Source organism: Mesoplodon densirostris, chromosome 6, assembly GCF_025265405.1.
Source record: "Mesoplodon densirostris isolate mMesDen1 chromosome 6, mMesDen1 primary haplotype, whole genome shotgun sequence".
Taxonomy (NCBI): domain Eukaryota; kingdom Metazoa; phylum Chordata; class Mammalia; order Artiodactyla; family Ziphiidae; genus Mesoplodon; species Mesoplodon densirostris.
This window is the reverse complement of record NC_082666.1, coordinates 120,212,287-120,239,470: the sequence shown is the minus strand read 5'-3', so window position 1 is coordinate 120,239,470 and position 27,184 is coordinate 120,212,287. Positions and strand designations below refer to the sequence as shown.

At 42.7% G+C, this 27,184-nt stretch overlaps 2 protein-coding genes across 6 annotated transcripts in view; one reads left to right on the top strand and one right to left on the bottom strand.

Annotated features, from left to right (window-relative positions):
• The window catches only part of CHMP7 (charged multivesicular body protein 7), a 53,619-nt gene extending 29,135 nt beyond the window's left edge, over positions 1–24,484 (bottom strand). Inside the window, exon 1 of the mRNA XM_060102546.1 lies at positions 24,375–24,484. The gene's annotated coding sequence lies outside the window, so the exon portion shown is untranslated. The remainder of the gene's footprint in view (positions 1–24,374) is intronic.
• The window catches only part of LOC132492744 (tumor necrosis factor receptor superfamily member 10A-like), a 37,676-nt gene continuing 11,401 nt past the window's right edge, over positions 910–27,184 (top strand). For 2 of the 5 annotated variants that reach the window (XM_060102543.1, XM_060102539.1), the window contains exon 1: positions 24,546–24,845. In XM_060102543.1, coding sequence (XP_059958526.1) covers positions 24,663–24,845 — 183 coding nt within the window. In that variant the 5' untranslated portion in view covers positions 24,546–24,662. Of the gene's footprint in view, positions 1,188–24,545; positions 24,846–27,184 lie in introns of those variants that run through there. The other 3 variants (XM_060102541.1, XM_060102544.1, XM_060102542.1) reach the window with 3 other exon arrangements.

Genomic DNA, 27,184 nt, shown 5'->3' with positions numbered 1-27,184 from the left:
TTAATTCCTACTACCCTGGCCTCACAAAACTGATACAAGGGGTGGAGCTGGAGGCTCCCAGGTTCCCTTCTCTCCTACGCAGTCCCCAGCCCTTCAGTCACCCTGTGAGAAGGACCTAGCCTTGTGCCGCTTTCTGAATACTGGACTCCACATAACTTGGGCCCAGCAGAGTGCCCAGTGTGTAGGGACAGCTGGAAGGGCCTGACCCACCTAGGGACCCCCGTCTTGGCCCATTTGGTTTCACGTGCCAATTAGTCTCCAGCAGTTTTGTTTCCCAAGGGCTTTAAAGAATCTACAGAGAAGGAAAACCCCGAAGAAAGGCTTAATAAAGTGGATTCCTCCAGCTTGCCTGACTGCAGGAGCAGCAGGGTTAAGAAGAGATGGCATGAAGTCCTGAGTGCGAAAGTCAGATGACAGACCTGGAATTACGGGAACATGCAAGGTGGTGATGGGGGAGGTCGGGAGCCTAATGGTGACCTGAATTTAGATCCACCGCTTGCTGCCTCTGCGACCCTCATTCTGTCCACCCACGTGTTCATTGAGTGTCTGCTGCAGCCAAGCACCTGGTTACTGAGATGCTAAGATCTAGCCTCTGGCTCAGAAGCTTGGCACTGGGACAGAGCTGCAAAGTGACTCTGAAGGCAGTGATATCCATGCACCCACCCTGCCAATGAGGGTGGAAGGAGCAGAAGCTGAGTGAGCAGAAGGCTGTGGTCAGAAGCCCAGAGCGGTAGCTCGAGAGCGTCGTTGGCCCTGGTAAGGGACCCGCTTCAGGAAGGGTTTTTAACGCCTACACTGTGTTTATTCCAGCTCCAGACGGAGCTTCTTATTCGCCCGGCACTGACTGCGCAATACCAGCGTAAGACTAGGCGGGGCCACCCGCTCCCTTCATTCACTCCAAACCCGCGAGAGCAGTGGGTCGGGACTGAGGCATCCCGCAGATTTCCAGCAACTAGCAATCAGAAGCGGACTTTCCCGCGTTCCGCAAAAGACACTCTCGATCCCTGATGGCTCTGCCGGCTGTCACCGCGCGGCGACCTGAACAGCGAGCGCTCCCCGACCGCACGAGGCAGCGGGGACATAGCGCGCCGGCTGCCTCGGGCTCCCGGGCCTCGGTTCCTAGTCCCAGGCCTCCGTTCCGGGGCCCCAGGGCTCTCATCTTCGTCCTTTTGGGTGTCCTGCTGTCGGTGAGTCCCTATCGCGGGTCCTGGCTCCGGGAGGCGCGTTTGGCGGCCGGGGAAGGGGGGGGCGGGGCGTGGGGGACACGGTGGGGTGCCTGCCCGAGTCACCTGCGGCCCGGGTTGTCTGAGCGGGACCAATAGTGGGCAGAGTCGGGAGAAGGAGCAGAGGCATGACCCGGCAGGACCGACCGGGGCCCAGAAGGAGAAAAGCCCGCGTTCCTAGGCTTGTCTGGCTGCCCCAGAAGTAAATTCCAGAGAGAAGAGTTGAAAACTCCTTAGCAAGCCTTGATGTGGCCCGGCCCTTCCCTCTCATTACCATACTCCACTTCGCACCCCCTCTCTCCTCCCTCTCCCTTCCTTTCCTTCCCAGCTTCCTCCATCCCCTCTCCCCTCCCCCTCCCCTCCCCCTCCCCTCCCCCTCCCCTCCCCTCCCCCTCCCCTCCCCTCGCCCCTCCCCTCCCCTCTTTTATGCCTCTGTTTAAATTCTAAAACATGCTCATTGCATCTATTCTTCCCATTGATTTTTACAGATAAGTAGCTTTCCCATCCTCCCTTGCATTCAGCACCCCTTCTTGGCTGCTGTGAGCAATTTGCCAAATTCCTTCCGGGCATTTTCTTCCACAGCAACATACAGGGCTTACAGGGTAAACCACCAGTAATCATACAGCTGACCCCAGGGGCTGTGTCTTTAGTTTAGGAGGAAAGGGTGTGAAGCTTTTATTTTGATTTCCATTTTGAGATCGAAACAGGTAAGGTGTGCATCCTGGAAAAACTATTTAATGGCTGCCCTGAGCTAGGAGGCGGAAGGCTTTAGTGTTAACGTAGCTTGTCTTTTTTTTTTTTTTTTTGCGGTATGCGGGCCTCTCACTGTTGTGGCCTCCCCCGTTGCGTAGCACAGGCTCCGGACGCGCAGGCTCCGGACGCGCAGGCTCAGCGGCCATGGCTCACGGGCCCAGCCGCTCCGCGGCATATGGGATCCTCCCAGACCGGGGCACGAACCCGTATCCCCTGCATCGGCAGGCGGACTCTCAACCACTTGCGCCACCAGGGAGGCCCCCGTAGCTTGTCTTTTTACCTGTACAACAACCATCCAAACCCACAAAAATCTCAGAAGAAACAGACCTCAGACCACAAGAAGACCTTGAGAACAAGTCTGACGCACTATGTCACAGCTGCTCAGGTTAAGAGTAAAAGAACCAGACTCACGCATATAGAGAACAACCTGGTGGTTACCAGTGGGGAGAGGGAAGCAGGGAGGGGCAACATAGGGATAAGGGGAAAAGAAGGGTTGTTATGGTATTATATGAAATCACGTGTGTGAAACGTTTGAAAATTGTAAAGCACTAGAGAATTTAAAGAATCTTAAAAAAAAAAAAAAAAAGAGTAACGGTGCAGCTTTAGGGTGTGTTTGTCCCGGCAAGCAAAGAGTAGTGTTTGTTTGGTTGACTCTTAACAGGAAAAAGAGAGAGTGAAGATCAAACTAGACTGCTCTGCAGTCTAAGGGGGGGCGGGGGGGGGGGAGGGCGGGAAGCGACGGGGGCGGGAGGCAGGAGAGGGAAATCCCTGCTCATGATTCATCTCTGGGCAGAGCAGGGTCAGTAGAGTCTACACAGGACTCAACTTTAACACACTTCCACATCTCCTTCCTTCTCATTTCCTCCCTCTTTTTTTTTTTTTTTTTTTTTTTGCCATGCCGGCAGCATGTGGGATCTTAGTTTCCTGACCAGGGATCAAACCCTTTACTCCTGCAGGGGAAGCGGGGAGTCATAACCACTGGCCTGCCAGGGAAGTCCCCTCGTTTCCTTCTCTCTTTTGTCCCACGCTGCTGCTCCAGTGCCGCCCTCCTGTCTCCCTCCTCTGTCTCTGTCTCTGTCTCTGTCTCTGTCTCTCTCTCTCTCACACACACACACACACACACACACACACACCCCGCCCCCACAGACACACAAGTCTGTGGGTCGGCAAAGCCTCAGATCTCCACCGTACCCAGGTCCCTGAAACAGGGTGCAGTGGGGATTACACACTAGGAAGCCTCCTCCTCGCCCACCCCCTCCCCCTTTTACTTTGATTTCGTTCTTGTCTGTGATCCTGTCCGTGTGGACTTTTCACTCCATGTCCACCAGTGTCCCTGCCACCCGTAGCATTGTCACCTCTGTCTTGCAGCCCCTCCAGGCTCTTTTCAACTTGGTGACCTTGGTGGTGTTTATGGGGGTGCGGGGGATCTTTGTGTCTCTGCCTCATTTCCCTATGGCCGGAACTGTCCCTGCACAGGGCTGCTCAGCAAGCTCCAGACGTGCCTCCCCTGAACGCACATGGGTTCTAAGATGCCTGCACTAACGCTGGTATGATGTCCTTGTCCTGTTCTAGGGGGTATTTACGTGGGTGTTGGGAAATATGACTGGCAGGTTGGGAACAGAACAGAGGTAACTGAATGTCCTGTTGAGGGACTGCCCAGGTCCAAAGGCACCATGGAGTCAATTTCAAGTTTTCACTTGATGTTACCAAAGATTTTTAAAAAGGCACCATCTGTAGTGTTAAAAATGTCAATTCATCAGGAAGACATCTTAATCATAAATATTATGTGCCTAATAGTAGAGCTTTAAAATATCAATACATAAAGCAAAAACTGATGAAATTAAAGGACTATCATATCACCCTTTAATGAAGATGAAAAAAGGGTAATAACACTATCAACCACTATGGGAATTCTCCCACAGTCCAGTGGCTAGGGCTCTGTGCTTTCACTGCGGAGGGCACCTGTTCACTCCCTGGTTGGGGAACTAAGATTCCGGAAGCCCTGCGGCACGACCAAGTTAAAAACAAACTTAAAAAAAAACTATCAACCACCTTGACTTAATTGACATTCAGAGAGCACACTGCAACATCTAATGAAGTCTCTTTCTTTTTTGACGAACGTGGTACTTTCATCAACATCGACCACGTTCTGGACAATTTTAAAAAGTCTAAATAAGTTTAAAAGCAATGAAATCATATAGACTCTGTTCTCTGACTTCAGTGAAATTACATTACTAGTCAAGAATGATCTCTAGAAAAAAACTCCAAAATTTGAACTTAAAGCGACATACCTCCAAAGCATTCATGGTTCTTAGATGAAATCAAGAGAATTTTTTAAAATTTCAAAATAAATAATAATGAATATATACCTCATGGAAATTTGTGGAAGGCTGCTAAAGCAGTGCTTAGAGTAAACTGTGTAGTTTGCAATTAAAGACCTTCCTTCTATTAAAAGAATAGGGGGTTGGGAGAAATGGGGAGTAAAATTTTAAAAAATAAAAAATAAAATAAAATCAGTGACTGGAAGATCCACATTAATCACCATAAAATAAGTGCAAATTAAACTCAAAAGAGTAAGAAGGAAATAATAATAATATGAGTAGAAATCAATGAAATAGAATACAAACAGTTAAAGGAATTGACAAACCAAGCATTGATTCTTTGAAATAATCAACAAAATGAATAAAATAAAATCAATAAACCAAATTTTAGAAGAAAGAAAATAAAAAAAAAAAACCCAATATCAAGAATTAATGATGGGATGTTATTACAAACTCTGCAGCCATGAAAAGGATAATAAGGGGATCTTATGAATAATAATTTTATGCTGATAAATTCGACAACTTGAATAAAATGGACAAATTCCTTGAAAAATACTACTTAGCAAAACAGGTACAAGGTGATTGTACTCAGGTCCTGGACATTGCTCTAAGTCAGAGGAGAAAGGCATAAAGATCGGAAAGGAAGAAATAACCAACTGTATTCATTTGCAGAGAACAACTGCTAGAACTAAGTGAATCTAGCAGGTCATAGCATGCAAGTCCGGGAGCATAGGAGGCAATAGGATTGTGTGAGCAGAAAAAGAGGACACAACCATTACCTAAATTCAGAGGAGGCCCAGCCTGGAAAAGGGAGGACTAGAGGGACACACATTAGCATAGCTGTCTCTAAGTTCTTGAAAGAATTTTATGTGTCAGAGGGCTGCATTTTGTTTTATTTGGATCCAGCCAGTCAAACTGGGCTCCACATAACTTGTTTTTGGTTCAATCTTCTTTTTAAAATTTAACTTCCTGACTTAAAACACTCTCAAATTACAGAAAATTGCAAAAACCGTACTAAACACATTTCCTTGAACCATCTGAGAACAAGTCAATGACAGAATGCACATCACCCCTTAACGCTTCAGTGGGGGTTTCCAACAAACCAGCACATTCTACCCCCATAGTTAAATGCAGCCTTCAGAATCAGAAAATTAACATCCAAAGGGTACTATCAGCTAATCCTCAGACCCCATTCGTATTTCTCCAGTTGTCTCTATGATATCATTTATTGCACAGAGATCCTATCCTGAATTGCTGTTTCATCTTTTTCTGTGACTCCTTGATATTTAGTGGGAAATTGACAGACTATTTTTGAGGACAGGTTGTCAACTTCCTTTTTATTTTATTTACTTATTTACATGTATGTTAGATGATTTTGTATTTTTCCTACGTGCCTGTTATGGGCTGAATTGTGCTCCCCCACCACCAAATTCATATGTTTAAATCCTAACCAACAGTAGCTCAGAATAAGACTATGTTTGTAGATAGGGTCTTTAATTTATTTAATTTTTTAAATAAAAAATATTATTCAATTTATTTAAACTGAAAACCAAAACCATAAAAAACAGTTCATCCATTTCACCAATCCTGCACTCCCACCCCACCTCTTGCAACCATCAGTCTGTTCTCTGTATCTATGAGCTTTTTTTTTTTAAATTTTTTTTTAGATTCTGCATATAGGAGAGATCATATGGTATTTTTCTTTGTCTGACTTTTTCACCAAGCATAATGCCCTCAAGGTCCACCCATGTTGTCATGCATGGAGAGATTTAACTTTTTATGGCTGAATAATATTCCACTGTGTTTATATATATATACCACAATTTCTTTATACATTCACCCATCAATGGACACTTCAGTTGTGTCCATATCTTGAGTATTGTAAATAATACTGCAGTGAACATGGGGTGCTTATATCTTTTTTAGTTAGTGTTTTCATTTTTTTTGGATAAATACACAGAGGTGAAATTGCAGAATCATATAGTAGTTATATTTTTAATTCTTTGAGAAATCTTCATACTGTTTTCTATGCTGGTTGCACAAATTTGCATTCCCACCAACAGTTCACAAGGGTCCCCTTTTCTTCACATCCTCCCCAACGCTTATTCTTTTTTTGTCTTTTTGATAATAGCCATTCTAACAGGTGTGAGGCAATATCTCATTGTGGTTTTGATTTGCATTTCCCTGATGATTAATGATGTTGACCATATTTTTATGTACCTGTTGGCCATCTGTGTGTCTTTGGAAAAATGTCTATTCAGAACTTCTGCTAATTTTTAACTTGGATTGTTTGGGGGGTTTTTGCTATTGAGTTGTATGAGCTCCTTATATATTTTGGATATTACCTGTTTATCAGATATATGATTTACAAATGTTTTCTCGCATTCAATATGTTGCCTTTTCATTTTGTTGACAGTTCCCTTTGCTGTGCAGAAGCTTTGTAGTTCCACTTGTTTATGTTTGCTTTTGTTGCTTTTGCTTTTGGTGTCAGATTCAAAAAATCATTGCCAAGATCAGTGTTGAGTTGCTTACTGTCTATGTTTTTTTCTAGGAGTTTTATGGTTTCAGTTCTTACGTTCAACTCTTTAATCCACTTTGGGTTGATTGTGTGTATGGTATGAGATAGTGGTCCAGTTTCATTCTTGTGCATGTTGCTGTCCAGTTTTCCCAACACCATTTACTGAAGAGAATGTCCTTTCCCTATTTTATATTCTTGGCTCTCTTGGCATAAATTAATTGACCATATACGCATGGGTTTATTTTGGGGCTGTCTATTCTATTCCACTGATTTATGTGTCTGTTTTTATGCCAATAACATACTGTTTAATTGAAATAGCTTTATAATATAGTTTGAAATCAGGAAGCAAGATGCCTCCAGCTTTGCTTTCCTTTCTTAAGATTACTTTGGCTATTCAGGGTCTTCTGTGGTTCAGTACAAATTTTAATTCTTTGCTCTATTTCTGTGAAAAAGGCCATTGAAATTTTGATAGGGATTGCATTGAATCTGTAGATTGTTTTAGGTGTATGAACATTTTAACAGTATTGATTCTTTAAATCCATGGGCATGGACTATCTTTCCATGGATTTGTGTCTTCTTCAATGTAGTTTTCAATATACAGGACTTTGACCTCCTTGGTTAAATGTATTCATAGGAATTTTCTTTTTTAGATGCAATTGTAAATTAGATTGTTTTCTTAATTTCTCTTTCTGCTGGTTTGTTATTAGTGTAAAGAAATGCAACCAGATGTTTTCATATTGATTTTGTATCCTGTAACTTTACTGAATTCATTTATTAGTTCTAAGAGTTTTTTTGATGGCATTTTTAGGATTTTCTATACATAATATCATGTCATCTGTGACATGTGACAATTTTACTTACTCCTTTCCAATTTGGATGTCTTTTGTTCCTTTTTCTTACCTAATCACTCTGGCTGGGACTTCCAATACTATGTTAAATAAAAGTGACAAGAGTGAGTGTTCTTATCTTGTTCCTGATCTTAGAAGAGGTAATTTTAGCTTTCCACCATTGAATATGTTTGCTGTGGCCTTGTCAGATATGGCCTTTATTATGTTGAGGTCTATTCCCTCTATATCTGCTTTGTTGAGAGTTTTATCATAAATCAATGTTGAATTTTGTCAGATGCTTTTTCTGCATCTATTGAGATGATCATATGATTTTTATTCTTCATTTTGTTAATGTGGTGTATCACATTGACTGATTTGTGGATTTTGAACCATAGTTTGCATCCTTAGAATAAATCCCACTTGATCATGTTGCATGGTCCTTTTAAGGTATTGTTGAATTCAGTTTTCTAATATTTTGTTGAAGATTTTTGCATCTATGTTCATCAAGGATATTAGCCTGTAATTTTCTTTGTGCGTGTGTGGCTGGCTTCCAGTCATCCTGAATCTAGGCACTGAGATCTTCTCCTTTGGGATAGGACATGTCTTGGCACATGCTCAACTACAGGGAACACTTAAAAAATATAATAGGCTGCTTCAGCAATCCCAAAAGTTTGAGAGATGACTAAGAGCTGGGGGAGGGCTGAACAAAAAATTCATTTCCTACACAAGGCTACTCCTTCAAGACTGGGAGAGAGATGGTTGTTTCATCTACTGAATAGAAACAAACACAGAGAGTCAAGCGAAATGAAGAAACAAAGAAATCTGTTCCAAATGACAAAATAAGATAAAACCTTAGGAAAAACCCTTAATGAAATGGAGATAAGTAAGTTCCTTGATAAAGAGTTCAAAGTAATGGTCACAAAGAAGCTTGCCGAACTGGGGAGAATGAATGAACACAGTGAGAGCTTCAACAAAGAGATGGAAAATATAAGAAATATAAAACATTGGGATACTTTTTTCTTTTTTTAAATACTGTCTTTGAAATTCAGAGTGTATTTTTCACTTGCAACACACCTTGATTCAGAGAAGCTATTTGAAGTGCTCCATCCCCACATGGGCCTAATGATTACTGTATTGGACAGCAGCACCTGGGTCTCTAGAACTGAGAGAAGAAAGTCCTAATCCCCGTCCTCAATGAGCTGCCAGTCAATGGAAGACTCAAAGAGGCACAGAAGTAATACAATAAGGAGGGAAAAGCCTTCAGATAAAGCTCATGTCATCTGCCCCAGCAAGAAAACAATAGGAAAAAATTTAAGCCTCAAAGAGTCAAACGGTGACCCAAAGAAAGGGGGTTCTGTGCTCTGGAATGCAAAGGTATTCTCCAGGAACTGAGCTGAAGACTTGCAGGAGCTGTCACGACCTGGGAGCCCATGTCCCAAGGCTTGACCTTCACCTCCAGGCTTTCCTCCTTCAGGTGACCTCACTCTTCCCTGCAGGATCTGTCATTCTCATCTAATTCATATTTATCAGTAATGAAAGATACTCTAAAAAAACCAACTTTCAAAACCTTTCCTTAATAATATGTTATGATGATGACACTTCCTATCAATGATAAAAAAGTGACTATTCAATAATGGTGATGGAGCAACTAGGATGACTTCCGAAAAATAATAGTGTCTTCCTTATGCTGTTCTTATATTAGAAAACTAAGACTAGATGGATCAATTAATTAATTGTAATATATGAAACAAAAAAGTACTGCAAAAATATGAGAAAAAAATTCGTACAAGTTTGGAGAGGGGAAAGACTTCTTCAGTATGACAAGAAACTATAAAACTTGCCTAAAGTCAACTATATAAAAATTAAGAAGAAAGCTGCATGGAAGAAATCATGACAAAGTTAAAAACAAATTAGAAAAAAATACTCAGAATACAAAGCACACTTAGAAGTGTAATTTCCTTAATCTATAAGAATTCATAATGGGGACTTCTCTGGTGGTCCAGTGGTTAAAACTCCGAGCTTCTACTGTGAGGGGCACAAGTTTGATCCTTTGTCAGGGAACTAAGATCCCACACACTGCACAGTGTGGCACACACACACAAAAAAAAAAGAGTTCATAATGAACTGGAAAGAAGATCAACAAGGAAATAGTAGACTTGAACAATACTATAAACCAACTAGACCTAGCAGACATGTATAGAGTACTTCAGTCAACCACAACAAAATACACATTCTTTTCAAGTGCACATGGAACATTCTCCAGATTAGACTATATGTGAGCTCATAGAACAAATATCAATAAATTTAAAAGGAGAGAAATAATAGAAAGTATACCCTCCCACCACAATGGAATGAAATTAGAAATCAATAACAGGAAGAAATTGGGGAAGTTCACAGCTATGTAAAAATTAAACCACACTCCCAAATAACCAATTAGTCAAAGAAGACATCAAAAAGGAAATTGGAAAATATTTTGAGATGAATGAGATTGAAGATACAGCATACCAAAACTTATGGGATATAGCTAAAGTAGCTGAAAACTTAGAAAGAAATTTATAGCTGTAAATGACTACTTTAAAGGAAGAAGAAAGATCTCAAATCAATAACCCAATATTGTACTGTAAGACACTGAAAAATGAAGAACAAACGAAAGGTAAAGTAAGCAGAGGAAGGAAATAATACAGATTAGAGCAGAAAGTAATGAAATTGAAAGTAGAAAAACAACAGAGTATGTGCTGATGAGTGTGTGATGGGCCTGTGGTGCCCTAGCCCTTCTGCTTACCCATGACCATGGTAGAAACAGGGAAAAGCCGATGCTGGTCAGGTCTCCTGTGCCATGGGGAAGGGGTGAAGGAGGGAGATCAGGGTCATGGAGGGGAAGGGAACCTGCCCCCGGCTATGGTAGACCGGCAGCTCTGTGAGATGTTATGCTACTTATTATCTGTCTTGTTTTCACTAGCTATATTCCTAAAACCTAAAACAGGCAGGCACAGAGTGGGTACTCCCATGTTTGTTGAATGATTAAATAAAGGCTGCATAGTATTCCACTGTGTGGTTTTTATATAATTTAGTAATAATCTGCATAACACTAAGAATTTTTTATTTTTTTCAAAATTATTATTACATTGAATATATTTGAAAATAAATCCATATATATTTTTCTGATCATGTTAGTAGGGTGGCTTTCTAGAAGAATAGAATCTGGGTCAACCTGCAAAAGTACATGTGGGCACATGTGCATCTGGTTTTGGTTCATATAGTTCAGTAGTTTTGATCTTATGTTGTGGGCCTTTTTTCATTTTTGCTAACTACAAAAAAATTAATCGGTTTAAACTTGCATTTCTTTATTTTCATTATTTTTGTTTATGATTTTGGTCTTTTCTGCTTAGAGTCTTTCCAAGAAGACAAGCTATCATGCCTGTGCATTTTCTCACATACAGACAATAAGTTCCTAATTTTTTGTTATCATTTTATTTAGTTTAATATTTTAGTGTACAGAAATTTTCATTTTTGACTAGTGAAATTTGTAGATACAACACTTTTTAATTGCTTATAAGCTTAGAGAGACCCCATATAAGATGAAGTTCTCTAATCCCATAGAGAATTTTAATTTTTTTTAGCGTATAGCTATAACCTAAATGGAATTTATTTTGTGATTGATATGGTGTGTTCCCTGAATTGTTCTGAGTCACTTTCTGGTTCTTCCAACCCCATTTAGCAATGGATTCTCCTATTTCTCTCTGCTTTTGGTCTGTCCTTGATCACAGTTCAAATGTTTATACAGACATTGGTCTCTTTCTGCCTAGACAGTTCCTTTTTGCTCTTTTCTTGCTCAATCCACATTTTAACTTAATAAAGTGAATGTAAAAAAAAAAAGAAAGAAAACAAACATTTAAAAGGTCAATTATCCCTCCATCCTGATTAACTACTTTGATATTTTAAAAAAAAGGTCAATACACATTCAAAGTGAGAAAATTTAAATAGTACAGAAAGGTTCTCAGACAATAGTGAGACCTCTTTCACTCTTTTCCCAGCCCCCTGGCTCTTTCTATTTCAAGTAACTAGGAGAGGGAATTTCTTGTGATTGTTTGCCAGAATCTTTATGTATATGCCATGTATATATGCATATGCATATGTATAGCTGTATATTTTTACATGCAAGACATTATATTATGTAATACACTCTTCCCAATGAAATTTTCTAATATATTTTAGTATGTAACAGAGCAAATACCTTTTCCTTACTTTTTAAAAACTTATAATTTTACCCAGGCAGAATTTAGAATTATTTCACAAGATTTCCTCCAACTCCCCCCCAAAAAAATCATTGAAGTTTTTATTAAATTTATCTTAAAATTTAAAAAATAATCTAGTAAGAATTGAGATATTGTCAATATTCAACATATTTCTTATGAAGATAGAATTTCAAGTCAAGTACAGTTGTCCCTCGGTACCTGCAGGAAATTGGTTCCAGGAGTTCCCACATATGCCAAAATCTGCAGATGCTCAAGTCCCTGATATAAAATGGCATGGTAAAGGCAGCCCTCCATACCCATGGGTTTTGCACCTGTGGATTCAACCAACTACAGATAGAAATTTCAAAATGTGCAAATATGGAGAGCTGACTGTATATGTTTTGAAAAAGTCCACATATAAGTGGATTCACAAAGTTGAAATCTGTGTTGTTCAAGGTTCAACTGTATTTTATTATAACTCAATTAAGATTCATGCTTTTCTTCACATAAATTATTACATTTTCTTGTCAAGGCTGTTTTCTTTGTATTTTAAGCATTTTGTAAGTTGGACCCTCTTGTAATAAATTTTCTGATTCATTTTTAAACTCTACAGTCATATCTAAAATAATGACTGTTTTACCAGCTCCATCCAAGAATCTGCCTCATTTTTTTTTTCACAACATGCTTCATAGGCTAGAGTTTTCAGAATAATGTTCAACTATCCTTAGAAAAGGCAGGTGTTTTCATATTGAATGGACTTTCTTGGAGAGGCCCTTAGTATTTAACCATTAAGAACAAGGTTGGGGATAAAAGGTCATACTGTATAGCACAGAGAACTATGGTCAATATCCTATGATAAACCATAATGGAAAACAATATTAAAAAAATTATATATATGAATAACTGAATCACTTTGCTGTACAGCAGAAATTAACACAACGTAAATCAACTGTACTTCAGTAAAAATTAAATTAAAATTTTTAAAAAAGAATGAGGTTGGGGCTTCCCTGGTGGCACAGTTGTTGCGAGTCCGCCTGCCGATGCAGGGGGCGTGGGTTCGTGCCCCGGTCCACGAGGATCTCGCGTGCCGTGGAGCGGCTGGGCCCGTGAGCCATGGCCGCTGAGCCTGCGTGTCCGGAGCCTGTGCTCCACAATGGGAGGGGCCGAAGCAGTGGGAGGCTTGCGTACCACAAAAAAAAAAAAAAAAAGAATGAGGTTGGGTCTTGGTTTCATGAAGAAATTCTTGTCATTGTGGATGCAGCCTCCAATTTTGAGATGGTTTCAAAAACTCAAAATTGGTGCTTAATTTTACCAAATGTCTTTCCACCTTCCATGGAGACTATCAGATGCTTTCATTCCCTTATTTAGATTATTGATATGGTACATTATTACTGATCAAAGCACCTTTGCATTTGTGGTATAACCTTTACTTCTATTTTCCAAAGTGCCCTCATATATATTCTTCACTTGAGTCACATATTGCCTGGGATGGAGTGCCTGTCTCCTGATGGGGTGGGTGAGAAAGGACTAGAAGGAGCAGAAGGGAGCTGTGTGGGGTGCTGGGAATGTTCTGTGTCTTGATTGGGTGATAACTGCTCAGCTGCATACAGCTGTGAAAGCTGGAGCAGACACTTAAGAAGTGAGGATTACTGCAGGGAATGTGTCCATAAAAATAGAAAATATCAAAAGGAACCAAAACGAAATTGTAGGGCTGAAAAGTCAAATAGCTGAAGTGAGAAATCCACACTAGAGGTGTTTAACTGCACATTTGATAGGTAGAAGAAAGGATCAGTGAACTTGAAGATAGGACAAAAGAACACAGGGCAGATAGCCCCTGCATGTGCATGGGAGTGGAAGAATTGATTTAGGAAATCACAGTGTCCCTGGTTTATCTCTTCTCCTTGAAAGGGAAGCAGTTGATTATCCCTTTGAAGAGTTTGTCGATAGTATCAAACAATACAAGAAAGGCCATTAGCTACAAAATATTTACATATTTATGTATCCATGACCAAAATATGTAATTTTAAATAAAAAGAAGAGTGTGTATTTTTCTCCCCCATTCTCCTGCTCTCCTCTGGAGCAGTGCTGAGTGACCCAGGTGCAGGGGTGTTTTCTTGCTGTGTGACCAGCTCCTTCCTTCTACCCTTTATGCCTCAGGCTCACCCTACATGGGTGTGTCTCCTGCTCTGACTCTGGATTTCTAGGCGCCAGGCTCCTGGGGGACTGGAATCCAGCCCCTCCTCCCTCCCTCTCCCCCCTGCCCTTCCCCTGGGGGAGGGACCCCAGCCTGGCCCGGCTTCCCCACAGCCTCCCCAGGTGATGTCTCTGGGCCACACCTGGGCCTGCTGGGCTCCCTTGAGGTGCAGACCGGCTCTGACAGAGCTGCTGGGAAGGGGGGGTGGGGCGCTGCTTGCTGGGGTCATTCTGTGACCCCTCACCTGGGGGCCTCCTGCAGCTCCTGGGCCACCTCCCCTTTCTGTCCCCGCTGGCCTTTCTGCATCCTCATCAGTGGGCCCAGTGGCTCAGCCCTGCGACCTCTTGGAGCCCCAATTCCCTTCCCCTGGACCTTAGGGTCTGGCTCTCCTTCTCACTTAGAGTTTCTGGAAGGCTCCATGGTCCCACCTCTGTTCCCTTCCCAGAACCAAGGTGCTGCGTACAGAGCTGCATCCCCCACCCCCAGAGGCTGCCCTCTGCCCCTGCCCATTGGTACCTCAGCCTCACCCTGAAGCCACAGAAATCACAACCTACTGTTTTAATCTTCCACAGTCCTCGAGTACCATCTCTCCCCTCCTCCACAATCTGCTCCTGCTCAATTATTCCCCTTTCTCCTTCCCTTTTGCTCCCAACCAGTACTAGGTGTCCTCTTACTATAGGGCATTCCCATTCTCCAGCCCTGTACCTTTTCTCCTGAATTTCACCTTTGCCCCAACTTCCCCACCCCAACACAGACAATAAACCTTCTGTGGTGTCACCACTGAAGGTGAGGAATATAACCTGTATTCCCAAGATGGCAAGTGTCCATTGTTATGTTGGAGCCCTGCAACCATCCCCTCCCCCAAAGCTCAATCACCAGCATCCTGATAGCCAAGAACTTGTGAATATATTTCAAAATATATCTTCAGTTAGATTCTTGATCATGTTCTTAAGGTAACTCCCTAGAACAAGTGGAATCTTGAGTTAAGCTGTAGAGATATTTTTTCTTCTACACACACACACATACACACACATACGTGCACATATGCATGCACACATACACACACATGTGCACTATTTTGGTTCCTACCAACAGCTCATTCATTTTGGTCTGGAGATTTTGGGGGAGCTATGGTCAGGGTTCCTCACAATTGATTCCGTGCACTCATTTAGCCCCATGCTGAAGAAAGGTCAGGCGCAAGACTGGGGTTGAGAAGGCAGAGGGTCATGCTGGGGCTGGGAAGCGGCAGGTCTTCACAGAGCTCTTCAGGGCCCTGCAGGTGGATGAGGACAGACCCTGGCAAAGTATTCACACCTTGAGAGGGATCAGGACATCCTTAGGGAGGGAATGTCCTCACCACAGGGCGGGAAGATCCCTGGAAGGGAAGTGGCCCAGACAAAGCTCACCTCCATCTTGTATGCCCTGGGACAGGGACATACATCTCCTGGCTCCTGAGGTTTCCCTGGGAAAATCCCTTCCTGCACCCACTGCTGTCTTGTGAGTTGTTCAATCATTACTACCATTATGGTTATTCTAACTTCCCTTATTCAAAGAAAAGAAGTGTGCTGAAATTAGTGTATCAATTTAAAGGAGAAAAATATTCAATTATATACCTGATCATTAACTTTACACTTAACATCTTCCATCTATATCTGCTTACTTTTCTCTGTCATATGGGCCCAAGTCCTAATCTACCTTACTGCCATTTAGAATGTAGAATATTGCAGTACTGCCAACAGGTGGGATCTTTAACAATATCCAAAGGTATGTTTAAGGGAGAACATGCAGGATTCTTATTTCATTTTAAAAGTCAGGCACAATATATATCCAATATTTCAGTGTTACATTAGGAAAACAACCAGCTCATCAAACTTGTGCTTTACAGTTTGGAACACTTTCTATTCTCGTACCTTGTCTTGTACATGTTTTAATGATCCATTATTAGGTTACTTTTGTGTTAAATTTTCTTCTGGTTTTAAAATAATCCATGAGGCAGACATACCCTGAGATGACCACCAATGAGTCCAGCCCTGTGTAATCCCACCTGTGGGTATGGACAGAATCTGACTTGCTTCTCACCAAGAAAATGCCAAGGTCATGGGATGTCACCCCCTGATTGGGCTACATTATGTGGACAAAGGGATAGGATGGCACTCTTTGTTTCTATTAGTTGCATCCTCCGTCCACTAAATCTCCAACCAGACTCCTTCTCTCTCCACATACTCCCTGTGTCACGCAGGCACTAGGGGGCCTAGTGATGGTGACATTCAGCATACACAGGAACGTCATGAGATTTCCTCCGAGGCCAAAGCACTCAGCAGTGCTCCTACAGCACCCACAAAGGCTGTTCAGACCCTGACCACCAGGCAGGCCTGAAAGGGCCAGAGATAGGGGGCGGTGGGTGAACTCATGCCCACTGGCTCCAGTGAGGTGGTCTCTACACTTGCATGGTTCTGATTCTTCTAGCTGGCCAATAATCCAGGCAGAAGAAGTTCTGGAGGATCCTAGGTCACCTTCCTCATGGAGAACCTAAAACCCCTTCAACACTCACCATGCATTTAATTTTCTCCTCTCTTTTGGGAATTTAAGATGAACAGGAATGTTGTTAGCAACAGTTCTCAAATAAGTCTCATCAAAATTTGTGTGTACATATTGTAGAAAATAAATGTCCCATTATTGCAACAATCAGATAATACATAAATGTTCCTAGAAGAAATCTCTCTCCAGCATTGTCCTGGTTGGCTCTTGACTGCAGCTAAGGACAGGGAGGAATCTGTCCATGAAAAGATGCCCAAAAGAGGTGATGGGGTGACACATGAGGTCACCCATCCGAGTCACGTCTGCCCCGGGAGAAAGAGTAATGAGCGTCACAACTACTGCCCTCCTGAAAAGCAGATTCACTCTTGTGGCTTCCTCTCTGTGTCCTTCCCCAAAAGGGGAGGGTTCCACATATGACTGGGCTTTTGAAAGCATAGTTCGCTCACAAGAGAGGTCTGAGAGCAGCTGAGTGGTATTTGAATGTTGTGTAATGTTTTTCAATTGTAACTAAAGGGCAGTAGTTACCCTTTGCTGATCTAGATGTGTCTTCCTTATCTGGAAGTTCTATGCGTGGCATAATTCACAAGAATCTGAAAACTTTTCCTCTAAGATCAGGAATAAGACAAGGATGCCCACTCTCACAGCTTTTGTCCACATAGTACTACAAGTCCTAGCCAGAGGAATTAGGCAAGAAAAAGAGATAAAAGGCATCCAAATAGGAAAGAAAAGGAGACGCAAGGGGGAGGAGATATGGGGATATAAGTATATGTATAGCTGATTCATTTTGTTATAAAGCAGAAAATAACACACCATTGTAAAGCAATTATACTCCAATAAAGATGTTAAAAAAAAAAACAAATAGGAAAGAAAGAAGTAAAACTGTCACTATTGGGGCTTCTCTGGTGGCGCAGTGGTTAAGAGTCCACCTGCCGATGCAGGGGACATGGGTTCGTGCCCCAGTTCGGGAAGATCCCACATGCCACGGAGTGGCTGGGCCCGTGAGCCATGGCCGCTGAGCCTGCGTGTCCGGAGCCTGTGCTCCACAACAGGAGAGGCCACAACAGTGAGAGGAAAAAAAAAACAAAAAAACCTGTCACTATTCTCAGAGAACATGATATTATATATAGAAAACCCTCAAGACTCCATCAAAAACTCTTAGAACTAATAAATGAATTCAATAAAGTTATCTTTATTGATAAATATCTACTCTATTTCTTTACACTAATAATAAACCCTCAGAAAGAGAAATTAAGGAAATAATGTCATTTACAATTGCATCAAAAAGAATAAGATTCCTAGGAATAAATTTAACAAAGGAAGTGAAAGATCTGTATATTGAAAACTACAAGACATTGAAGAAGACAGATAAATGGAAGAATAGTAAATGTTAATGAAATTGATGAATCAATATTGTTAAAATGTTCATATACCCAAAACAATCTACAGATTCAATGCAATCCCTATCAAAATTTCAATCACATTTTTCACAGAAATAGAAAAAAAATGATCTTGACACTTGAGGTAAGGAAGATGGTAGAGTAAAAGGACGTGCTCTCACTCCCTCTTTCGAGAACACTGGAATCACAACTAACTGCTGAACAGTCATCGCCAGGAAGACACTGTATCTCACCAGAAAAGATACCCCACATGCAAAGGCAAAGGAAAAGCCACAATGAGATGGTAGGAGGGGAGCTATAATAATAAAATCAAATCCCATAACTGCTGGGTGGGTGACTCACAAACTGGAGAACGTTTATACCACAGAAGTCCACCCACTGGAGTGAAGGTTCTGAGCCACACATCAGGCTTCCCAACCTGGGGGTCTGGCAACAGGAGGAGGAATTCCTAGAGGATCAGACTCTGAAGGCTAGCGAGATTTGATTGCAGGACTTCGGCAGGACTGAGGGAAACAGAGACTCCACTCTTGGAGGGAACACACAAAGTAGTGTGCCCATTGGGCCCCAGGGGAAGGAGCAGTGACCCCACAGGAGACTGAACCAGACCCACCTGCTAGTGTTGGAGGGTCTCCTGCAGAGGTGGGGGGCAGCTGTGGCTCACCAAGGGACAAGGACACTGGAGGAGAAGTTCTGGGAAGTACTCCTGGGTGTGAGCCCTCCGAGAGTCCGCCATTGGCCCCACCAAAGAGCCCAGGTAGGCTCCAGTGTTGGGTCACCTCAGGCCAAACAACCAACAGGGAGGGAACCCAGCCCCACCCACCAGCAGACAAGCGGATTAAAGAATAAAAACCATATGATCATCTCAATAGATGCAGAAAACACTTTTGATGAAATTCAACACCCATTTATGATAAAAACTCTCCAGAAAGTAGGCATAGAGGGAACCTGCTTCAACATAATAAAGGCCATATACAACAAACCACTGCAAACATCCTTCTCAATGGTGAAAAACTGAAAGCATTTCCTCTAAGATCAGGAACAAGACAAGGATGTCCACTCTCACCACTATTATTCAACATAGTTTTGGAAGTCCTAGCCACGGCAATCAGAGAAGAAAAAGAAATAAAAGGAATACAAATTGGAAAAGAAGAAGTAAAACTGTCACTCTTTGCAGATGATATGATACTATACATAGAGAATCCTAAAGATGCCACCAGAAAACTACTAGACGTAATGAATGAATTTGGTCAAGTTGCAGGATATAAAATTAATGCACAGAAATCTCTTGCATTCCTATACACTAATGATGAAAAATCTGCAAGAGAAATTAAGGAAACACTCCCACTTACCATCACAACAAAAAAAATAAAATACCTAGGAATAAACCAACCTAGGGAGACAAAAGACCTGTGTGCAGAAAACTATAAGACACTGATGAAACAAATTAAAGATGATACCAACAGATGGAGAGATGTACCATGTTCTTGGATTGGAAGAATCAATATTGTGAAAATGTCTATACTACACGAAGCAATCTACAGATTCAATGCAATCCTTATCAAATTAGCTATGGCATTTTTACAGAACTAGAACAAAAAACCTTAAAATTTGTACGGAGACACAAAAGACCCCGAATAGCCAAAGCAGTCTTGAGGGGAAAAAACGGAGCTGGAGGAATCAGACTCCCTGACTTCACACTATACTACAAAGCTACAGTAATCAAGACAATATGGTACTGGCACAAAAACAGAAACATAGATCAATGGAACAAGATAGAAAGCCCAGAGATAAACCCATGCACCTATGGTCAACTAATCTATGACAAAGGAGGCAAGGATATACAGTGGAGAAAAGACAGTCTCTTCAATAAGTGGTGCTGGGAAAACTGGACAGCTACATGTAAAAGAATGAAATTAGAACACTCCCTAACACCATACACAAAAATAAACTCAAAATGGATTAGAGACCTAAATGTAAGACCGGGCACTATAAAACATAGGAAGAACACTCTTTGACATAAATCACAGCAAGATCTTTTTTGATCCACCTCCTAGAGTAATGGAAATAAAAAGAAAAATAAACAAATGGGACCTAATGAAACTTAAAAGCTTTTGCACAACAAAGGAAACCATAAACAAGACGAAAAGACAACCCTCAGAATGGGAGAAAATATTTGCAAATGAATCATCGGACAAAGGATTAATCTCCAAAATATATAAATAGCTCATGCAGCTCATTATTAAAAAAACAAACAACCCAATCCAAAAATGGGCAGAAGACCTAAATAGACATTTCTCCAAAGAAGACATACAGATGGGCAAGAAGCACATGAAAAGCTGCTCAACATCACTAATTATTAGAGAAATGCAAATCAAAACTACAATGAGGTATCAACTCACACTAGTTAGAATGGGCATCATCAGCAAATCTACAAACAACAAATGCTGGAGAGGGTGTGGAGGAAAGGGAACCCTCTTGCACTGTTGGTGGGAATGTAAATTGATACAGCCACTATGGAGAACAGTATGGAGGTTCCTTAAAGAACTAAAAATAGAATTACCATATGACCCAGCAATCCCACTACTGGGCATACACCCAGAGAAAACCAGAATTCAAAAAGACACATGCACCCCAATGTTCTTTACAGCACTACTTACAATAGTCAGGACATGGAAGCAACCTAAATGCCCATTGACAGATGAATGGATAAAGGAGATGTCGTACATATATACAATGGAATATTACTCAGCCATAAAAAGGAACGAAATTGGGTCATCTGTAGAGATGTGGATGCATCCAGAGACTGTCATACAGAATGAAGTAAGTCAGAAAGAGAAAAACAAATATCGTATATTAACGCATATATGTGGAACCTAGAAAATGGTACAGATGAACCGGTTTGCAGGGCAGAAATTGAGACACAGATGTAGAGGACAAACGTATGGACACCAAGGGGGAAAGCGGCGGTGGGGTGGGGGTGGGGCTGGGATGAATTGGGAGTTTGAGATTGACGTGTATACACTGATGTGTATAAAATGGACGAGTAATAAAAAAATTAAAATAAACATTAAATAAATAAGTAAATAAATAAATAAAATAATCTTAAATTTGTATGGAACCACCAAAGACCCCGAATAGCCTAAACAGTCTTAAGAAAGAAGAACATAGCTAGAGGCATCCTGCTTCCTGATTTCAAACTATATTTCCAAGTTATTGTAATTAAACAGTATGGTATTGACATAAAAACAGACACATCGATCAGTGGAATAGAATAGAGAGCCCAGAAATAAACCCATGCATATATGGTCAATTAATTTATGCCAAGGGGGTCAAGAATATACAATGGGGAAAGGACTTCTGTTTCCTAAATGGTGTTGGGAAAACTGGAAAGCCACATGCAAAAGAACGAAACTGGACCGCTATCTTACCCCATACACAAAAATTAACTCAAAATGGATTAAAGATTTGAACATAAGAACTGAAACCATAAGACTCCTAGAAGGAAAACATAGGCAGTAAGTTCCTTGACATTGGTCCTGGCAATGATTTTTTGAATCTGACACCAAAAGCAAAAGCAACAAAAGCAAACATAAACAAGTGGGACTACATCAAACTAAAAAGCTTCTGCACAGCAAAGGAAACCATCAACTAAACAAAAAGGCAACATGCTAAATCGGAGAAAATGTTTGCAAATCATATATCTCATAAAGGGCTAATATCCAAAATATATAAGCAACTCATACAACTCAATAAGAAAAACCAAACGATCCAATTAAAAAATTGGCAGAAGATCTGAAAGATATTTTTCCAGAGAAGACATACAGATGGCCAACAGGTACATGAAAAGATGTTTAATATCACTAATCATCAGGGAAATGCAAACCAAAACCACAATGAGATATCACCTCAAATTTGTTAGAATGGCTATTATCAAAAAAACCCAGGAAATAACAAGTATTGGTGAGGCAGTGGAGAAAAGGGAACCCCTGTGCGCTCTTGGTAGGATGGTAAATTGGTGCAGCCACTGTGAAAAATTATGGAGGTTCCTCAGAACATTAAAAATAAAACTACCATATGATCCAGCAATTCTGCTTCTGGGTATTTATCTGAAAAAAATGAAAACACTAACTGGAAAAGATATCTGTACACCCATGTTCATAGCAGCATTATTTACAATAGCCAAGATATGGAAACAACCTAAGTGTCCATCAATAGATGAATGGATAAAGAAATTGTGGCATATACACACACACACACACACACACACACACACATGCACACACACACATACACACAATGGACTATTATTCAACCATAAAAAGAATGAAATCCTGCCATTTGTGAAAGCATGGATGGGCCTTGAGGGCATTATCCTAAGTGAAATAAACCAGACAGAGAAAGAGAATACAATATAATCTTTCTTACATATAAAATCTTTAAAAAAAAAAATCAAAAAACAAAACCCCAAAAAACCCCAAATCAAGTTCACAGATACAGAGAACAGATTGATGGTTGCCAGAGGTGGGGAGGGCGGGTTGGGGGTGGGGGTGGAGAAATGGGTGAAGAGGGTCAAAAGGCAAAAAGGAAAGAAAAAAGGACTGTATGCAAACGGAGAGTTAAGAGACTCAGAGACAGCTCCATGACTGTGGGCTTTAGCACAGGGGCTGGGGAGGATTTCCTCTGGCTGGTTCGAATGTCTCTTTCTTCCTCTTGTTCTCAGTGCCATGGTAGGTGACGAGGCTGGGGGTACCCAAGACCTCCACCAGCCTGAGTCATCAGTTCCATCCAATCTGCCTTGGATTCTCTCTGGCAGCTCCCCTCCCCAGGACCAGCTTAGACTCCCCTTCCTCTAGTTGGACTGTTACTAGAAGACCTGCCTCAGGCCACCAGGGTCAAGGGGCAGTGTGTAAAATATTTTTTAAATGTTTTTAATTTAAAAAAACTTTCCTCAAGTCACACAGGGATTTATTGACTCAGGGATGATTAGAACCCAGAGGTCTCCAGTGGACATGTTGGTTTTCTGGTCTGCAATTTAAAAAAAGAAAAAAAAATCAAATATAGGGTCTGGTTGGGGGCCTTGCTGTTGACAAACAGCAAATACAAAAGCACTTCCCTACCAGGCTTCTGGGCCCTCACCAGGCTTCTGAGGGGGCAGCTTCCTGAACGCCTCCCAGTTGTGGTCCCCCCCGCCCACTTCACCCCACCACTACCACCGTGCAGCACAGGACAGAACAGTACAGGTTCCCAATCTGCAACATCCTAATAGGAAGTAGGCCTGTGGCGCAAAATGATGAAGGAAAGAAAGGAAAGGCATAGAGGGAAGAGGAGGATGACTTACTCTGCTCTGAACCAGGCTCACCGTGAATAGATTATTCCTTTCAGTGGAAGGGGTTTTCATAATAAAGGTTCCTTTCTCTTTATTTTGCATCATTATATCTGAAAGGTGCCATAACAGACTTTGATGGAACATTTTTTAATTTTTTTAACAAAGTATTTGTACCTGCATTGTGTCGTAAATGCTCACACACCCCTAGGATAGAGAGCCCAGCACCAGTGAAGAATGGGGGACAGACTCGGGCTTGGGAACAGCACCATGGAGTCCATGGCAAGAGCCCACAGATATCGGAGGCCCAACCCAGACACTGGAGGGTGAGAGAGAGGGTAGAGGAAGATGCTGGGAACCCTGAGCGGGTATTCACCAGGGTCCAAATGTTCTATCAGGTAGAACTTCAGGTTTATAAAACAAACGTGATGAAAGTACATTTATACAGCCATGCTAATTATAATTAAGGTCCTTAAAAAGTAGAGTTCGCAACAGGAAAATATAGTGTGTATCCTTTGCCTTTAAATAAATACTTATTTGCAATTCGATAGTAAATTGATCATTAACATTAATTACGTGAATAGGCCCAGGGCAAAAAATCCCTCCAGGTCTGTCTCATTCTCTAAGCACTTAAATCTCAGAAAGTGCAAGTGAGTCTGGCAGTCTACTGATTTTTCTAACAATTCAAGATTTCTTAGTTCACACCCCTACAATACGTGCAGGGCATCCACTCTTTGCCAAGCGGGGCTGGAGGCGCTCCGCAGACTCTCGGGGGGTCTCCTTCTTGGGAGTGCCTGTTCTCTGGCCTCCTTGGGGCCCTGGCCAATGGAGGGGGGGGGGCGGGGAGGAGCAGAAGCTGAGAGTGGGCAGAAAGCGGTAGTCAGAAGACAGGTGGTTCAGGGTTTATGAACGGGTGGGGCATTTGCCCTGCAAAGGGGCAGGGTCAGGACCCGCCTTGAACGCAGATTCTGAATCTCACAGCCCGGATCACAACAGAGCCTGTGGGAAGTGCCCTGTCCCCACCTCCCAAAGGCACAGACCTTACCCTTGATGAAAAACCGCATCCCCGGGTATCAGCCGCCAAAGCAGGCAGTTTCCTCTACGAAACAGAGGGGCCCTCAAGGTCTCTGGGCTCCTCTCCTGAGCCACACGCGATTGGCTAAAGTGGTGAATGTTTACGTCAACTCGACGGAAGGCGTAGCTCATTCGCCCCCGAGGGTGGCGCAACCCCAGGCCGGTGTAAAGCTAGCGTCCGACTGAGTCATTACCCTGCCCCGTGAACCCGCAGGCGGCGGGACGATCCCGCGCTCCACGAAGCACACTTTCATTCCTGATGGCTCTGCCAGCTGTCACTCCGCGGCGACCTGGACAGCGAGCGCCCCGCGACCGCACGGGGCAGCGGGGACAGAGCACACAGGCCGTCTCGAGCACCCGGGCAGGGCGCGTTCTCGGTCCCAGGCCTCGGCTGCGGGGCCCCTCGGTTCTCATCTTCGTCGTCCGGGTTGTCCTGCTGTCGGTGAGTCCCCGCCGCGAGTCCCGGCTCCACATGGCGCTCTCCGTGGCCGGAAAAGGGCGGGGGCGAGGGGGGGCGGGACACGGCTGGGCATGTCCCGGCAGGACCCACCCGGGCGAAGTCCAAGTACATGGGGTGAGGGGGTGGCGGGGTGCGGATCCGGGGCTGGCAGCATCTACCTGCGGCCCCGAAGAAGAAGAGCCCGCTCTCCGCCTCCGGGTCCTTGGAGGGTCTGGCCTCCAGATTGGTCCCAGGGGAGCATCAGCGAGTGACAGACAGATCGCCTTTTCTTTCTCTTCCCCTTTCCTTCCTCCGATCCTCCTCACTCTTTCTTTCTTTTTATTTTGCACTACGTTTAACTTTTAAAACGTGTCCTTTGTAAATCGATTAACCGTGTAGGTCCCCGCCTTCCCCCACCACTGCCTTAAGCACCTTTGAATTTCCTTTTCCCTGAAAGAGGAGCAACGTTGTTTGCTGTTTGTTGCAATTTATGGGTGCTGTGTAGAAACCATCGATCAACCCACAGTTGGGACCAGATTCTCCCCACTTCTTTTTTTGGGTTGGGGGCGCGGTACGCGGGCCTCTCACCGCCTCGGCCCCTCCCGCCGCGGAGCACAGGCTCCCGACGCGCAGGCTCAGCGGCCACGGCTCACGGGCCCAGCCGCTCCGCGGCATGCGGGATCCCCCCGGACCGGGGCACGAACCTGCGCCCCCCGCATCGGCAGGCGGACTCCCAACCACTGCGCCACCAGGGAAGCCCCCCTCCCCACTTCTTTAGGAGGCTAGCTGGAGGCTCTGGGGGCGATTTAGCACTATCGGTGTGCATCCTAAAGAAACTCACTATGGAAAAAAAATGTGCCTACTTCCACTGCTTTCTCAGGTTGTTTGAGGCTCTTTTCGAAGTTTCTTATATGTTCACAGGAAAAAAAAAAATTAAGGGCCTAACAAGGCTACAGGAATCATGAAAATGTGTACTTTGCATTGTACAAATTAGTACTAAAAATCAGAAAAGAAATAACGTTTTGTATTCACAAAAAAATATAGAATTAGTTTTTAAAATATCAGTTTACCATAGGTAGGACTCACTTGAACACTGCTTGACGAATGGCTCTGGGTGCCTGTAGGCACTGTCAAGTATCCGTGTAGCCATGCGCATTGTCTGTTAGGTAACTCCTTAGAAGTGGAACTGCTGTCAGCAGGTTAGCTAATTTTACACTTTTGTTTAGTTAAGGATAAACTGGCCTCCAAAAGAAGGCTGGACCATTTTACCTCACACCGAGAGTCCACAAGTGTGCCTGTTTCCCTACACCTTTGCCACACTAAACTTTAATTCTTTGCTAGTCTAAGAAGTAAAAATGGGGCACCACAGTGCTGTGGTTTTGATTCCTCAAGTGCCAGTAGAGATTTTCAAGGATCCCTGAGATCTCTGAGACTGGGAGTGAATGACCAGGAGACCCCAGATTAGGCAGCAGGGGAGGGGGCAAAAATACAAACAGTAAAAGAACTGACAAAAATCTTACACAAATTCTTTCAGGCAACATAAGAGTGCTTTAGTAGTTTCTAAGCCCAGTATAACCCTAATAGTGAAACCTGACAAAAACATTTGAAAAGAAGAAAAATATTAATACCCTTCAATATCCTTCCTAAAAACAGAGGCAAAATTCCTTAACAAAACAAATAGTAAACTAAATTCAGGAATATTTAAAGAAGAAAACATGCCATGACCAAGTGGGGTTAATCACAGGAATAACATCTGAAAATGAATCAGTGTTTTTCACTATGCTACCACCATGAAGGAGAAAAACTATATGAACAGCTTAACAGATGCAGAAAAAGCATTCGACAACACTTAACCTCCCTGTCATGATAAAACCTCTCATTATATCAGGGCAGAAGAGACCTTCCTCCACCTGATGAAGGCCACTTCCTCTTGGAGTCACATAGGAGATTAGGATAACCTAGAAAGGGGTGTGAAGGAATGTTCTGTAGTAATGCTAATTTCCAGGATCTAGATAGAGGGTTTGGGTTTCCCAAGTGTATGCGTTTTTAAAAACTATTTGAATGGTACCCTTAAGAATTATGCATTTCCTTCTTTGTAAATCTTAACACTGAAAAAAACTGTAAAGAAATATGGAGCTCAAGTGACTGACAATGCTGAAGTATTGAGTTGCAGACGTGAATTTCATCATAAAAATAAGACACATAGGAGAATGGACAGAGGGATGGATAAAGAAAGAAATATGGGGCTTCCCTGGTGGCGCAGTGGTTAAGAATCCGCCTGCCAAGGCAGGGGACACGGGTTCAAGCCCTGGTCCGGGAAGATCCCACATGCCGTGGAGCAG